We start from the raw sequence: 16,647 nt of genomic DNA, 5'->3' as shown, positions 1-16,647 counted from the left end.
CAGTGGAGTCATGCCTTTTATATATGAGGGGTAAAACTCCCAGTAGCTCAGCTATGAAATTACAGACCACTCAAAAGGTGGTGACTGCTGAGGTGCATGGAGCATAATAGTCATAATAGTCACAAATGCCCTGGCAACTCAATAACCAGCAAAACCAACCTCTGCCATTAACATCAGCGCAAAAATGTGTGCCGGGAGCTTCGCAGCATGGGTTTCCAGGGCAGAACAACCCTGTAGAGGTAATGTGTAAGTGGTCCTATGTCTTTGAACAGTGCAATGCTGTTTTGACAAAATACAGAACATTTTTAAATGTTCAAATTCTTGAAAGAGTAGTTGTCAAACAGCTAACAGATCACAGTACAGAAACAGTTTTAGTGAAGGTTACAAATGATCTTCTTATGGCTTCTGACAGTGGACTCATCTCTGTGCTTGTCCTGCTAGACCTCAGTGCAGCGTTCGATACTGTTGGCCATAATGTTCTATTAGAACGATTAGAGCACGCTGCAGGTAATACAGGTACTAGGCTGCAGTGGTTTGTATCATATCTATCTAATCAACTCCAATTTGTTCACATAAATGGAGAGTTAATTATGGAGTTCCACAGGGTTCAGTGCTAGGACCAATTCTATTTACATTATAAATGCTTCCCTTAGGCAGTATCAACAGAAGGCATAGCATACATTTTCACTGCTATGCAGATGACACACAACTTTATCTGTCCATTAAGCCAGATAACACACAACAATTAGTTAAACTGCAGGAATGTTTTAAAGACACACAGACCTGGATGGCATCTAATTTTCTGCTTCTAAATTCAGATAAAACTGAGGTTATTGTACTGGCCAAGAAAATCTTAGAAATATGGTATCTAACCAGATCTAACCTTACTCTGGATGGCATTAGCTTGGCCTCCAGTAACACTGTAAGGAAGCTTGGAGTCATTTTTGACCAGGATATGTCATTTAATGCACATATTAAACAAATATGTAGGACTGCTTTCTTCCATTTGCGCAATATCTCTAAAATTAGAAATATCCAGTCTCCGAGTGATGCTGAAAAACTAGTTCATGCATTTATTACATCTAGGCTGGACTCTTGTAATTCATGTTTCCATAAAAGAGGGGCCTGAAAACTAAAGGCTCTGATGGACAAAGAACAAACATCAGCATCTGTGTAGAACTGATAAAAGTCAATTATCACTGCTGATGAAAGCTGTGTCTCACCACTCTTCAGCGGAAATGCCTGCAGTTTCCATGCCTGACGAAATGATTTCAGAAGTGCAAGCATTTGAATGCTTGTTTCTTTTGACATTCACAGGGTTGTGCACCATGCTCTTAATTTGTCCCTGAGGGTCAGACTGTCAATCCAAATGTAGCAGGAGGAAGAAGAAGCCTAGAAGTGGAATATTGCTGCAAAAACATACCGAGTAAATAAGGTCCACTTTTTGTTTTTCATAGATTTTATGTAACCCTGCAACATAAGAATTCTAATTTTAAAGACGTATTTCTAGAGATATTTTTTTCTGTCTAATCTCATCAAATACTGTTTTTTGAAGACAAAAGATATACAAATATTTAGTATATTTGTTTATTACTAAACAGCAGTCTAAGCAGAGACACCCAGACCTCCCTCTCCCCAGCCACTGCTTCAAACTCACCAAGCTTGAACAGGTGCTTGAACACAGAGGCATTACAATTGCAGACCAAGTGAGTCGAGGGATATAACCTCTCCCTTTGAGGTATGCCCTGAGCCTTCCTCCTATTGTGGCATGCTCAAAAAACTTCACTTAAGAGGCTTCTAGGAGTCTGTCAATCTCCCACCACTCCCCTCATTCTCCAACAAGATCCCAAGATATACTTAAATTCCTCCACTTGGGGTAGCAGCTAGGCCCTGACAAGAAACATAGCTGAGAACTATGGGCTCATACTTGGAGGTGCTAGTTTTTATTCCCACCACTTGACACTTGACTCCAAACCACTTCTCCAGTGCCAGTTGGAGGCAACCACCTGATGAAAAATCAGAACCACATCTACAAAAAGCAGAGACCAGAACAAGTGGAAACCATCTGCTACTTGGCTATTCCTAGAAATTATATCCGTAAAAATTATGACTGACATTGGTGAAAAAGGGTAGCTGTGGCTGAATGGCCCTAACAAGAGGCCAGATACCTGCGCTAAGTACCCCCTACTGGATCCCCTGCAGGACACAGTCCAATGCCTTCTCCATAAAACACACAAAACCTTGAAATACCTTCGGGAGGATAGAAAATTGGTCAAATGTTCTATGACCAAGACAAAAACAATAATGTTGATAATGCAAGCACACAGTGATATGTGTACGTGGCTATATGCATACAGAACATGCACAGATAAACAACAGGATGGACAAACACACGAAAAAGGGGTTAATGCCATTAAGAGATGTGCAGGGCTCATTTAGTACAGACAACCAGCACATCAGATCATAAAACACACAGACAGTGTGTGTTTGCGTGTTCTTGTGTATCCCGGAGGTGTGGTTGATCTCCTGACTGTGATAATTTGATATCCAGCCCTTGTCTTTGATCCCCTCATCACTATAAACACTGCTGATGCCTGGTAAACACATGCTGCCATTAGCACACTGATATGGCTGCTCTGTGTGAGTGTGTAAAACAGAGAGAGAAAGAACTACTTTTAATGAATGTACCCAAAAGAGCTAAAGTACATTTAAGGTCATAAAACTCATTTTAGACAACATGTAAACAGAAAACTGAGGATATATCTCAAACTCCTTAACAGTATGTGATTTATCAATCTCTGTAGTGTGTGTTAAAATAACAATATATATAAAATGGATCATTTCTCACTTAAAAAACCCCAACAACTTTACAATAAATTACTTTGTAATAAAAAACAAGGGGGATGAGCATCTCATATGAGATAATGGATAAACACACTGGAGATAGATTCAGCAAGTGATTAAGGGCAAACACAGAGATGCAGACAAACACTAACATGCACATCTAAAGCCTAACTACATGGTGGAAGCATTGAAACAGAAATACTGTTCGATTCAATCATTAAATCAACATCATAGAACAACTTAGAATCAACATTTCAGTGTTATTAACAGGAAATACATATTATTATAGAAAATATATTTGGGAGCTTATAAAATTTCAATTGACTAGTCTACTAGATTACAAAACATTTTGATCACTGGTTTAACTGCACCAGATTGCTTAACAATGATGTGTGAAACACTGAAGCATTCCTCCTCCTGGAAGAGTAAAGGCTTGATATGACTCAAATAGGATTAAATTAAACTTTAGGAAGCAGCTTCTGTCTGTAGAATATTTAATTTTCTAGAATGTAGAAAAGCTACAAAGTTCTTCATAAAAAGTGGCTCTGTGGAATGTCAACATGTCATGAGCAAAAGAAGAACAGCCCTGTGTCACTGTGGGTTTTTCCACCCATTAATATGTTATCAGCACAGTGAATGGCTATTATCAGTCATTATGACTCCCATAGATATGGGCCAATAGTTGCTCTTCCATCTACTAGCATGCCCATTATAATCAGAGAAGTCCTGCGTCAGTTATGTGTACTTAGGTAATTGTTAACCCCACAGTTAACAGTCTGTTAGGTACTGCTTCTATATGTTTTTTTTAACCCAGTGATCCATAATTCAGCTGTACGAGAACATTTTGAACCAAGCAGTGACATTTTCAAACGCCAACAGAAAACATATCTCAGAAAGCTCTTGGCTGAATGACGGGGGGAACAAAGTAGATAAGAGAAAAAGGAAAGGAGAAGAAAGGAGAGGACAGGTGTAATTCCCGCTCAGTTTGCTCAGGAGCAAAAAGACTAAGAATGAAAAAAATAAAGGAGGAAAAACAGAGAAGTCCAGAAGGGAGCAACACAACTGATCTGTGTGTGCTCAGGCTGAATCCCAAATCAACAGACCTGCTAAATCAAGAGCAAACACAAGGGTGCTGCTCTGTGTCACTTCAGAAATATGCTATAAGTGCAACTGATGCTTTGATTTTATGTTTTATAGTGTTGCCAGCTGTAAAGTGCCAGTTCTTCCTTCTAAGTGCTCTTGTCTCAAATATCTTATCAGGGTTTACATAAAATAAATATGATAAAAAAGACTGAAACAAAGCTGGCTCGCTGACTCTGTAGTCTCTTTTCTTTGCTTCCATGTTTGGGGATTTGTGTAATCAGCTATGCTGGCAATGTGCACAGATGCAAAGGCTCATCCAGTTACAAAGCTGAGGAAAATCATGTTGTATTGCTTACAGTGACAAGAACAAGGCTTCTCTCGTGCACTGATAACCTGATGATAAAATCTACATTTTCCCTGGATATTGTTTGAGATTTTGTTTATATGCAAAATATATTATTTTTTAATTAATGTATGTTCTTTATATATGAGATATATTAGACCATGCCCTGCAGCGATTAGTCACCTTAATTATAAGTTATGTCAAAATTTAAACAGCTACTTTAATTATCAAACAACTGTTTCCTGTGGCGTAAACGTTTCAGATGCTAAAATTTACCGCTTTTCTTTGTCATATTTAAAAGTAAATTTTAAATATTTAGGCTTTGGGTTGGTGGTTGGAAAAAGCAAATCAGAAATCATAAAATAAATTCCAACATTTCAAGAACACTGCCAAATAAACTGAACAGAGACAGCCAAATGCTCCCTCCAGAAATCAGATTTTTTACTTAGTGTTTCTGGAGCTTTTTCACCACCACCCACAACTGCTTTATATTTTTCTAGTTGGAAGTAACTCCATCAGTTCCCAATACATAGCACTGTAATAGAACAGCGTAAAAATGAGCTTTAATTTTTGTCAATTATACGTTCTGAACATTTGAAAACTTGCTCAGATTGAGTATATCGCACGGAATTACTATAGTTATTCTTTGCGCAGAGATAACAGTTAACATTAACAGCCCACTCAGCAACTACAGTAACAAAGGAGAACTGCGTTATAAGAATGAATGAGGAACTTATTTCTGGTGATGGTCTGTTGAATCAGGATTCATGAAAGTGCATTCTCAGTGCTCATTAGTCGTCACACCTGTCTGTTCCTTCTTGTTTCGTCTCCACTGGGGGGGTTCAAGCAGAATGTAGAAGGAGGATAGCTTATTGTACTCCTCCCGGTCTAAGATCCTAACGGTTATGGTCTTCCTGTATGGGACAACACACGTACACATACATAGAGGGAGGTGGTAAATGCATGCATGATAAACAAACATCATGGCGAGGTATATACACAAAAGGCACACACAGACATGCACACAGACAAAGGTGTAGTGGATGTGGTTGATGAGATGACGTACAGTCTGCCGCATGTTCGCTGTCATATTTAGGACACAACAGCAGGAGAACAATAAATCCCCTCCTGTGTGCCTCCATGTGTTAAGAACATGCGGCCTCTGCAGTGCGACGGACACTCTGGGGTCAAGGCTTCACTATTCGCAGGATCACGAGGCTCACCCTCTTCCTGACCTTTGGTGTCATTGCTCTCCACCAGGCGAGGCTCCCCAATCTCTATGTAGAATGTTTTGTTCTTCTCATACTCCTCGTCGTCAATTATTTTCACCTTGATGGTTTTGCTGAAGAGAAGGAGGGGGAGGAGGGAGGGGGGGGGAGAAGGGGAAAAATGGAGGAGAGAAGAAGAGAAGGCAGAAAAGTGAGGAAAGGACAGGCTGGAAACTGGAAAACCAAGAGGAAACAGAAAAGAGCAGTACTCGACTTTCCCACAGATACACGTCCAGTTATCAGGTTACATAATATTTTCACATGGACGCATCTGAAGGCTGTTCTTTTGCTTTTAAAACTATCAAAAGTTTGCATATTTCCTCTGGATGTCAGACTAATCTTTATTATTATGTTATTGGAGCAGCTCACATCCATCTGGAATGATCAAACTGATATACTCTTTACTCTGCCAGCCTGATCAAAGCTCAGTTAAATCTTTCAATCCACCATGATATCAGGCATCTTCAGTATAGAGAAAAACAATCTTGAATGTTACCGGCTAAACGAACTGTGGCAGCGGCTGGAGAGTTTATCAACTCTGCTAGTCAGTTTGGTGAGTGAGCAGTCGTGAGACATGATGATGAATTTGTCAAATGCAATCAGTCAACTTTTGGGATGCAATGTTGACAATGCACTTTTTATTTCCACAAGTATTCCCTTTAAACCTTGATGACTGTGGGAAACTTAAGCAAACTTAACAATTCAATTTCCATGAAAATGTGTTGTATCTGATGTTAAAGGCTGGGATATCCAGCCTACATAAAATTAAGAATGCTACAGGCATATGCTATAGCAGACAAGCATTTGTGGTTCTAGCTCTATTTAAAGTGTAGAAATTCAGCACATTTTTTAATTAGGCATATCTACGGCACTAGAACAGAAAGATCTCTGCAGCATTATTCATCACCTTCAATTAATGCTTTCAACAAGATGAGGTCAAGATTAGCTGTGCCTTGCAATTTAACACAAGAGAAACTGGCTAGAAATTAGTACAGTGTGAACAACAAACATGCTGACACGCCACGACTAAAATAGCACGAGCAAAATAACCATCTTTCTCTCTCAAAGTTTCATTCCACTGTTGGTCTCCATCTAAATTACAAACAACACACTGACCATTCTTCCGGCAAATTTTAACAGTGTTTTGTCGAAGAACAAAGACAAGGCAGGGATTTCTTTCTTTGAAAATAGATTTCCACCAATAAAGTATACCAGCAATTCTGGAGAGAGTATGTGTATCTGTGTATTTATTGTGGGAGTTGGCCTTGATCGCATTTGGCATGGCAGCTAATATTCCAGGTCACAGTGCTACAGAGTGGGGTGCGGTGAATGTAGCATTTGTGTGCTGTGTGACTGAGTGCCTCTGGACATATGCTTATGAGTGTGTTTATCTTGTGTTTCCAGTCTGGAACAAAACCCATATTCTAATCCAAATCCACTACAGGCAATAACAAAGACAGCTCAAAATCTGCCCTATAGCATGAGAAATGGGAACATGAACACACGAGCTTATATAAGCGTTATCTCTCATCGCAGACCTGCAACCAATGTGGAATCGTCAGCAAACACCGTGTTAGCAGAATTTGAATCCCTCCCTCTCTCACCACTGAGCAGCCATGTGAAAAGTAAAAGGTGTATGACAGTGCATATAACAACTTTCAAATAGAAACATGTGTCAGTCTTTAACATCAGAACAAGAAATATTCAGAAAAGGGCTTAAGGAGTAATACCATACAACAGAATTAGTATTTTATAAAATTTTGCATTGCACTGCTATTCTATTTACAGTAGACTAAAGTAAATAATGATGCCTTTGAGAGAGAAAAAAATAATAGCAGTACTACACTGTATTTCTACAGTACAATACAGTATGTGTTCTTGCTGTATTGAAGAGTCACGTCATTGAACTTGGAAAGGCAAGAAATTGAATTCAGGTAACGCTGGGGAATTTATGCAGTTAGATTACACAGTAATAACACAGTAATTAAGTGTAAGTTAGCAGAGGAATTTGTTACTTTGTAATAAAGACTTGTGATTGAGGTGTAAGTGAAAGTATTCATTTTCCATAATGATTATTATATGATTATATCATTATCCATCCATTTCATTCTACTTATCCAATTCAGGGTGATAGAGGAGCTGAAGCCCATCCCAGGTGTTACTGGAGATGAGACAGGGTACATACTGGTCGCCATCTATTGCATGGTTGACACACAGAGACTGACAACCATTGATACTTGCACATTCACACCTAACACCAGTTTAGACTCTCCAGTTAACCTAACATGAAGCCTGGAGTAGCCAGAGAAATCCCACACAAAACACAGGGAAAAGATGCAAACTCCACATAAAAAGGACCCAAAGACTAAACTAAACAGGTTCATATTTACTTCTTAAATTTAGTTGATCAGAAATATATAGCAGGATAAAATGATAACGACCTGGTAATTACAAATGCCCCACACTTATCTAGCTTATAGTTTTCAGGACTGACAGCCTTAGCATCCACAGCACACCTCTTTTGTGACTGAATACACACAGCAGCTCTGATAATAATTTAATTATACACAGGAAGGCCAGGGGTTAATCGTTGTATTACATATACAAACGCAGTGAAAGTCATTTCATTAAACTATTGAGAACACCAACACGCAAATGTCAGAGGTTAACTTATTACACTAGAGGGATTAGTCCATTTATCACTGTCCTATAACTGCAGATGGAGAGCAGTCTCCACCCTCTGGGATGGAGAAGATCTCATCCACAGGCTGCCAGCTAACATTCGCACAACAGCTGGAACAGCTGCCTCAAGGTGGAACCATTGAACAAGACACTTGCCACACCCAAATGATAGAGTGGAGACAGGTTATGTTTACTTTCCCCTTGTGAATAAATTCTGTTTCTACTTCCTATGAATTTACAATTACACCATCTGGACTGACACTATTGGCAGGTTTTACTCAAGAGTAACCAACTTTGAGAGCCAATAATAGTTTTTGTAATTTTAATTCCTTTTGAAAGCAATTAACAATTTTGTGTGGCCCATATTTTAAGCATGTTTTTTTCCTTTTTTTTTAAATATTGGCAGATTTGCACAGGATTGAGAGCACAGAACTCTGAAATTAACACAAATCACAGAGGGACCCAGAACAACAGCAGTCTCATGTGAATAGGGATCTGGGCTCCATTTTCCCCTAAAAAACAAAAGCATCAGGCACAGGCCAAATGTTTTGTATTATTACCCTCATCTGTCAGTGCCTTTGTAAAACATTCTATTAGTGACAGCTCGCGTGAATATATATGTGAATATATGAATATATACTAAAGACTGAAATGAAAAGTTTTGGATTCAGGCTTTTCTTCTGCAAACTTTGAGAATGACGACTTTTCTGTTGAAACTGGCAAACAGATGACCAGCTTACTGGAAAAACAAACACGCACTCACGCACACACACACGCACACGCACACACACACTATGTATGTCTTTACATACTCATGACAAACAAGCATATCCAGACAGTGCATCAGCGCAGATATAATTGATTAATAATGTAGTGGATTTATCATCAGCACCTTCATCTCCTACCCAATCATCCTGGCTATACGGCACGCTGTTTGGTTGCCATGGTGACAACATGTTTGGGTAACCAACAGGGGTGGAGAAGATTGTTTCCAGACCAATAATGTGTGTGTGTGTGCATGCATGTGTGCGCGTGTGTGTGTCTTTGAGTTTGTCATGACAAGTGAGTGCATTTTAGAATAAGGCCACATACTTAACATACACTCAACATTTTGTCATTCCCAGGCTGTTTAAAAAAAACTGCAGTTTTGTCAGTGGGGCTGGTAATAATGGACACCGGGAGCTGGAAGTTTGAAAAAGTAGAGAAGCCCTCATAAGGACACAGAGGGCAGAATGGGTAACAGCGGCTAAAGTCATGACCAGGCTACCAAGCTACTAAGTGACCCACTTAGTGTTTTGCACTCTGTTTTCCTTTGCTGTCTGGTCAAGTTTAGATACCAAATCTTACTTGGTTAGGTTTGGGACCATGATTTGGTTTAAGGTATGCCCGTTCAAAATCGACCCTGCATTTTGAAAGATTGTAGCTAAAGGGTGCATTCAATATATATGACAAGTACCAACCTTGTGTGAATCTCTGAGACACCAGCAGGTTTTACAAAACTGTAGTATTTGACACCCTGAGGATGAGAACGGGCTCCCACACTACACTTATTTGTGTGCACATGTGTGAGAGGGACTTTGATAGCCTACACTGTTTGTAGTAACTAGTGCCTCTTTGCCTCTTCCTTTACAATATAATATAAAATAAAGCTGATGTGAACAAAGGTGTGTGACAGTCACATATCAAATATACAGTTTATGGTTTTCATATAAACATGTGCAAACTCTTTGAAGTTGTGCACTCTATAGTCTTTTAGCTTCACCTAACCAAACACTAACATTAGCCAAGTGTCAAAAAGAAGACTCCACTCCCCTTTCCAAAGTCATATTAGTCCCCACAGGTATAGGGAAACCACAGCACACACTCACTCAGACAGAGGTGGTATCACACTTGCATGGCAGCATTCACAAATGTATCGCACTAGCACACTTTCACGCCCATGCATGAGCACACTAAATTTCGGCTGCAGGAATACAAAAATTCACACACACATGCAGATAAGCTCAGGCACACACATTACTCCAGGGAATACAATGTGTGTACATCTGTGTATTTCCACAGAGACGTCCTCCATCTGACTTTGCTAAAGCGTATGATAAACTAAGGGAACATCTGAGCAGCTGTGATCTCTACTCCACTGCTTCTCCAACACTCCACCACTCCTCCTTTCCCCCCTTTATTCCTTCCACGTTTCACCTCATAGCCTTTCATACATAGGATTTCTGTCCATGCTGGTATAACATCAGAACTCATCATGAAATAGCCAAACAGATAAAACAACAAATTAAACAGACAAAGAATTGCTCCAAAACAACTGACCTGAGTCACATAAACTACAAACACATACCTTTGGGACTGGGTGACCTCAATGTACCAAAAGAGAATTCTCCCCTCACTTTTCCTTTGTGGTGATCCAAGATACTCCTGTTTGGTTTCATTTTCCACAATGCTTTTGTAGGTTCTAGTCTCTGGTGCTCATTGAGTTTGGACAGTTTGACAATAGTAGAGAAGACACTTAGTTACCATTTTGGAAACAGAACAAGGGAGACATCTATCTCTTTTTTTTTGCCTTACAAATATGAGTAATTGCTCTAAGCTTTAACTTTTCACCATCTAATTGTATCACCATAATGAGGGTACAAATTAAATATGTCTTAAAGTCTATGCAGCTCAGTGGTCTTTTGATTTTCTATCCAGTTACAGATGTGTGTTTAGCCTAAAATATATTTATATTATAGGGCACGTATGTGACACTAGTATAGCATTTTCCCTAGCCTCACACATCAACATCCCCCATACATCCACACAGGAAGTCGTAGAGCACAACAGGCATTAGCTCGGGTTACTCCCTTCTCCTCAGCAACCTGCCTTAGCGACGTATTTGGATTGGAAAATTTGAGGAACCACCGCTTTATTTTAAGTTTGAGGGGGAAAGTTCTGCTGCTCTGTTGGTGTGTGTGTGTGTGTGTGTGTGTGTGTGTGTGTGTGTGTGTGTGTGTGTGTGTGTGTGTGTGTGTGTGTGTGTGTGTGTGAAATGGACAGCTGGAAAAAGGAGGGCAGAGGACAACCAAGTCCAAATAACATCACCATGATGGAACAAGCCCGCATGTTTATCTCTGTTTGTGTCGAAAGTTGTGATTAAAACCTTAATCACTTCAAGTGCTTTTAAAGAAAATGACATAGCTGAGTGTTTACAGCCAACATGTGTTTGTTTGTGTGCAGGTTTGGCTGCCTATCTTTTGCCCAAACTGTTTAAAAGTGAGTTTGGAAAAGTAGGAGTTGAGTGTGTTGTGTGCGTGTGCATGTGCTTGTGTGTAAAGAACTAGCTTTTGAGACTGTGAACTGGTTTGTTTGTGTGGAACAGATTGCTGGTGGGTGGACTTTGGTCACAGACTAAACAAAAGAGGCAAGTGTGTGTGTTTGTGTGTGTGTATAAGTGTACATGATATGTATCTGTGTGTCAGCTTGTATGTGTGTGTGTGCATTTATTTTAGTTTGAGCTAATTTCACTTTTGCATTAAGAGTCATTATGTAACATACAGAGAACAAGTGTATATATTGATGTCTGCACTTGCATAAATTAGAATTTGGCAGTCATTTTATAAGGAAGAGTATTGGTGGTGCCACTTTACACAAGAAAGGAGGTCTGTGTTGGTGTGTACCGTCTGCATGCAGTGTTTTTATAAGACAAAGCTGATAATGGTGCTGGCCTCTGTGGGAAACTACAACAATAAGCTGACAGCGATCAGCCATGCCTTCTCTAATAAGACCCACTCTGCTCACTAATACGTGTAATCCAGAGTGCATAGAGGCTAATGGATACAAAAAAGGTTACACAAACACACCTGCGATAAGGTTGCAATTAGTTCCTTGTGGACTATAGGGTTTCCAGTTCATCTGACTGCCTATCTGCCCATCTGACTATATGACGTTTTTGTTTTAATGTTATTTATTACTGGCTAAGAAAAAGAGCCTCTCATTTAACGTGTTCACTGATGCTTTTGATTACACAGTTGTGCCATGTATATACTGTTAGCCTGCAGGTCACAGATGTAATCTGCACGTTTAGCCTGTTTCTCAGTGTGGTCTTCTGAAAATAAGTGGTTGTAATTCTAGATGAGAGTTGTGACATACAAAGAAAAAAAAATCCTGGCTTGAGTATGACTGGCTGGTTGGTTATAGCCAATCCCTCAAATGCTTAGAGGAAGAGTTTATCAAAAAGTTTATCATTCCTTTGAAAACCTTTACATCTTCCAGAGTCAGCTAGAACTGTGTAGGTGTGTGTGTGTGTGTGTGTGTGCGTATGTTTGTATTTGCATCAGACCCTCCTCCCCTTGTGTCATTTAAGCTACTTTCTATCATCACTGGGAGTTTCCCTATCTTCTCTCTATTTCTCTCCACACTCTGTTTGGCTATCTCACTCCCCCTTCATTCCTATCTGCAGTATATCTTGCTGGCCAAATAAGGAGCTGGGAAAATCCACGGGACTCCCTGATACACACACACACACACACACACACACACACACACACACACACACACACACAGATTCTCAGAGGAAATGTTTTTAAAGAGCTTACATCTGATTAAAAAAAACATGTACGTACTAGTGTGTTTATATGTGTGTATATTTATTAATCTTACTGGGATGGAAATCTGTTTGCGTTTTGCAACGTGCTTCCCTTTACATAATGTAAACCCTTACAGTTATGGGTAACGACAGCTCTAGCGTAAGAATTTCCCAGAAATGAGAGCATTTAAAGATACTGCCCACTACACTAATGGAAATGAAACGGTGTCTGGGTGTGTGCGCATGTGTGTCACCTATATCCAACTATTTCTTTACTTTTCGATAGGTGTTTTTTTTTTTCTGAGACCAGATAGAGAAGAAGACAGAGAAAGAGAGAGAGAGAGCGAAAGAAAGTGAGAAAATGGGAACGATATGGAGAAACTAACTAATGTTACCTTTAACCATTCCAGTCATAATTAAGTAAGAGATTACTTTAAGATGCTGAGTTCAGCAAAGTACTAAACGCACTCACATGCACATACACATACACACAAACTGCAAATTATAAATGCAATTAGACTGATAAAATAGTTAAAGTGAAGCATAGGAGAAGGAGTGACAGATGGGTAGGCCACAGAACAGTAAAATGTAAATATAGGGCATACATCATGCTAAGTATCTAGGAACAAACCATACATAATGAGATAGGATACAGAGACAGCCACACAGCATGTGTATGTGTGTATGTGCGTGTGTGTGTGAGTGAGTTAGATGGAAGCAGAAAAAGAGCAGGAGAGGATATGAATGCTAATCAGCTGATGCGGCCAAACGGGCTGCAGTGCTCCATCGTTTCCAGGGCTTTATGAGCTTTAAGCTGCATGCTGGGATCAGCACTGATGGAGAGTGACGCAGAGTCAAGTGGACTGAAGAGCCTCTGCAGCCACAAGCCACAGTTGCGGCAGTGAAAACATCTCCCTTCAACCAACTGGGCCTTGATGTAATTGTAGACTGCCTGCAGTACAAGGAGCATTTGTTTAGCCCATAGTTAGCAAGCTTGTGCTCTGAGTCTCAAATCTATCATAGGCTTTTTAAAAATGTTGTAACATTTATTTACACCTCTCATGTTCTAACTTCAAGTCTAATTTGTAACATAATTGTATTATTATGAACAACTTATAGCAACATACACAGTATGTCAGTTTGAGCAGATGTATATTGCTAACTGAAATGGTACGCTAGCTTGAAAAAGCAATGCAAAAATGTAAAAAAGGGGAGGTCTAAAAGGTGTAAAATGCAATGATCCAGCCAAAGGCTAAGAAACATTCTTGCATCATATTCTAGCTGCAATGCATTATATCTGTGGAGGCTTTATTAAAGAATGTTCAAGGGAACTGATATGGTGCATCGGTGTAATCTGAAGATGATGGAATAGGTAAAATATTTAGCGATTGAAAATCTTCATATTCATTTAAAACAGCAGGAAAACACAAGTTTATATTTTCATTGCTCTCTCCCAATCTCCCAGAGTGACACAGCCTTGCAGAGTTTCAGTACATTCAAAGTTTAGTTTTTTTTATTTTTTATAGTTTTTTTTTTTTTTAAGTCAGATGTGAAAACCTTCACCTACACTGACACAACAGCACTTGTCGTGGGGGATCTCATTCCTTATCTATTTCCTCACACAACAAGACACAGGTGTCAAAACACTGGGCTGATGATTTCACTGGGGAAAACCATGAAGTGAACGTTTTCATCAAAAGACTGAATAGAGATCGTTTCATTTTCTTTGGTGTCATGTTTCACTTCATGGTCCCTCTGCCTCTCCCTCTGTGTTTCTTTCTTACCTACAAGATCAACATATTTGAAAGTTTGCCGTGGATATTTTTTAATTAATGATTTTTTAAAGGAGCATTTAAACCCAGGATTTAGATTAATTTAAGCTTAGCTAATAAGATCCAACATCACATCCAGTTTCAATAGAACAAGACTGAAGAGGTAAAAATAACAAATTGAAGGCTCCAAAACAGGTATGGTTAAGCCCACTTTCAATTTATCCTCTTTAGAATTGTTACAATATTTAGAAAGTTCAAGGAAAATTATGTATTTTCATGCGGTTCAGACTGATTAAACTCAATACATCTGCTAGTTCTATAGCTATCTTATTCACTTGTTTTGATCACTTTATCTCCTTATACATACAAAACTCTAACCCTGATCCCGCGGTCTCCATTACCGCTATCACAGGCATTTCCCTTTTCAAAGACAGCTTCTACCTTTACATTATAAAAAAAACGCTCTAAGGACAGAAAGCATCACCACAACACCCTCACAGCATAAAGATATGGACTTCTAATATTGATGTACATTGCTGCCACAAGGGAATCTAATCACAATCAGATCTTTATGGAAAAAGTGAAAAAAACATATCAGACGTCACTTCACATTTAAACATTGCATATGTAATATGCAATGAAGATGTCAGGTGTTACACATTCTCTGTTTTTAAATGCTCTCCCTTTAAGATATTTATCACACAGGAGAATATAGTTTGTATAACCAGGTGCTTTATATTCTCCTCTGTGATTACATATTAATGGCTGTCCAACATGGTTTAAGGTTGTTAGTGATAAAAGGGTAAAGCTAATTCCATCTGTGGTGCATAGGTAGAGGATTACACCTCCTTTTCTCGCTCTCTCGCAATTATGCCTTTCATGATTCACTCTCTCTTGAGCTTGTGTATTCAAACAGCAACATTTTACTCTTCAGTATTCATGTGACTCTTATTTCCTTCCATTTCACCACTGTGCCTGTTTGACACACGTGGCTATGGTAAATATGTTTACCATAGAATTACTGATTTTCTTTCTGTTTCCATTCACGTTATCCTCAGATACACAATCGATCAGTCAGTGAGCTAGGGGATGTATTTAGTGTGTGTATGGAAGGAAGTTCAGACAAATATTCTGCAGACTAGAAGAGAGCAGTGACAACCCTGGGATACAAATAACACATTTCTGCAATACACACTATGTCAAAAGAATCAAACTCATTTTATGAAGTGGTGTACAGGCAGTATAAGCCTATATATTTACTGATCTGTGATGCATATTTATCTAAAAGTGAATTTGAGCTGTTCAAAGTTAAACTGATCTCTGCTATGCTGCTTGACAACATTTTGCTGTTCTCATTCTGCACTGCACTGAGACCTGAAACAGTGATTTAAAAGAAGAAACAATCAGTTTGAACCTGTAAGCTTTGACAAGATGAATGACATTGGCATGTATAGAGACTGCAGGATCCACTACTTCATATAAACATAACCTAGTCTAGCAAACGTTCCCAAACAGCAACCTCCAGGGCTGAAAAATTAAGCCAATATGAATATGCCAAAAGAGAATGAATCCCCATGGGAAAATGCTCAACTTGAGAACAGAAATAAACATGCCTGGAAAAATTTGTAAAAAGTTTTGGGTCTCTAGAGCTAATCTCCCGCTTCAGTCCAGCTTTATAAAACCGATTTAAATTACATATTAAAGCTTTAAGTTTTTCTGAAAAATGATATGGCTTTTAGAATGGTTAAATTACTATTAGAGTAGAAGCCTGCTCTCCAGTTCTGTTCACTGAAATTCTAATATTTTATTTGTAGACTTAGATATCTCTGTGTGTGTGACGATGCAGCCATACAGTCTATGAATGCATCATCCTTAAGTCCACTAAATAAAGCTGATAATTCCACCTTCTCATTCAAATATGGTCACTTCTGGTTCAAAATGCAGCTCTGTAAACAGGTATGGTGTCTATGCCTATCTTTTATCTACAGTCTGTGGAATTAGCTCCATCCTATATTTAACAAAGTTTATTACTACCAAAATATTTCTTTCTTCAACTGATCCTATTTTTCATGTGCCCACCACAAT

The 16,647-nt window shown here is 39.0% G+C and overlaps 1 protein-coding gene across 3 annotated transcripts in view; it reads right to left on the bottom strand.

Annotated features, from left to right (window-relative positions):
- The window catches only part of slc8a1b (solute carrier family 8 member 1b), a 138,427-nt gene that overhangs the window by 44,472 nt on the left and 77,308 nt on the right, over positions 1-16,647 (bottom strand). Inside the window, exon 5 of one of the 3 annotated variants that reach the window (XM_084948197.1) lies at positions 5,075-5,184. In XM_084948197.1, coding sequence (XP_084804323.1) covers positions 5,075-5,184 — 110 coding nt within the window. Of the gene's footprint in view, positions 1-5,074; positions 5,185-5,493; positions 5,613-16,647 lie in introns of all 3 variants that reach the window. The other 2 variants (XM_084948196.1, XM_084948198.1) reach the window with 2 other exon arrangements.

The sequence above is a fragment of the Perissodus microlepis genome, chromosome 13 (assembly GCF_051167445.1).
Source record: "Perissodus microlepis isolate ML-2025 ecotype Zambia chromosome 13, ASM5116744v1, whole genome shotgun sequence".
NCBI classification, from domain to species: domain Eukaryota; kingdom Metazoa; phylum Chordata; class Actinopteri; order Cichliformes; family Cichlidae; genus Perissodus; species Perissodus microlepis.
Note: the sequence above shows the minus strand (reverse complement) of the source record. Positions and strands in the feature narration are given on the sequence as shown.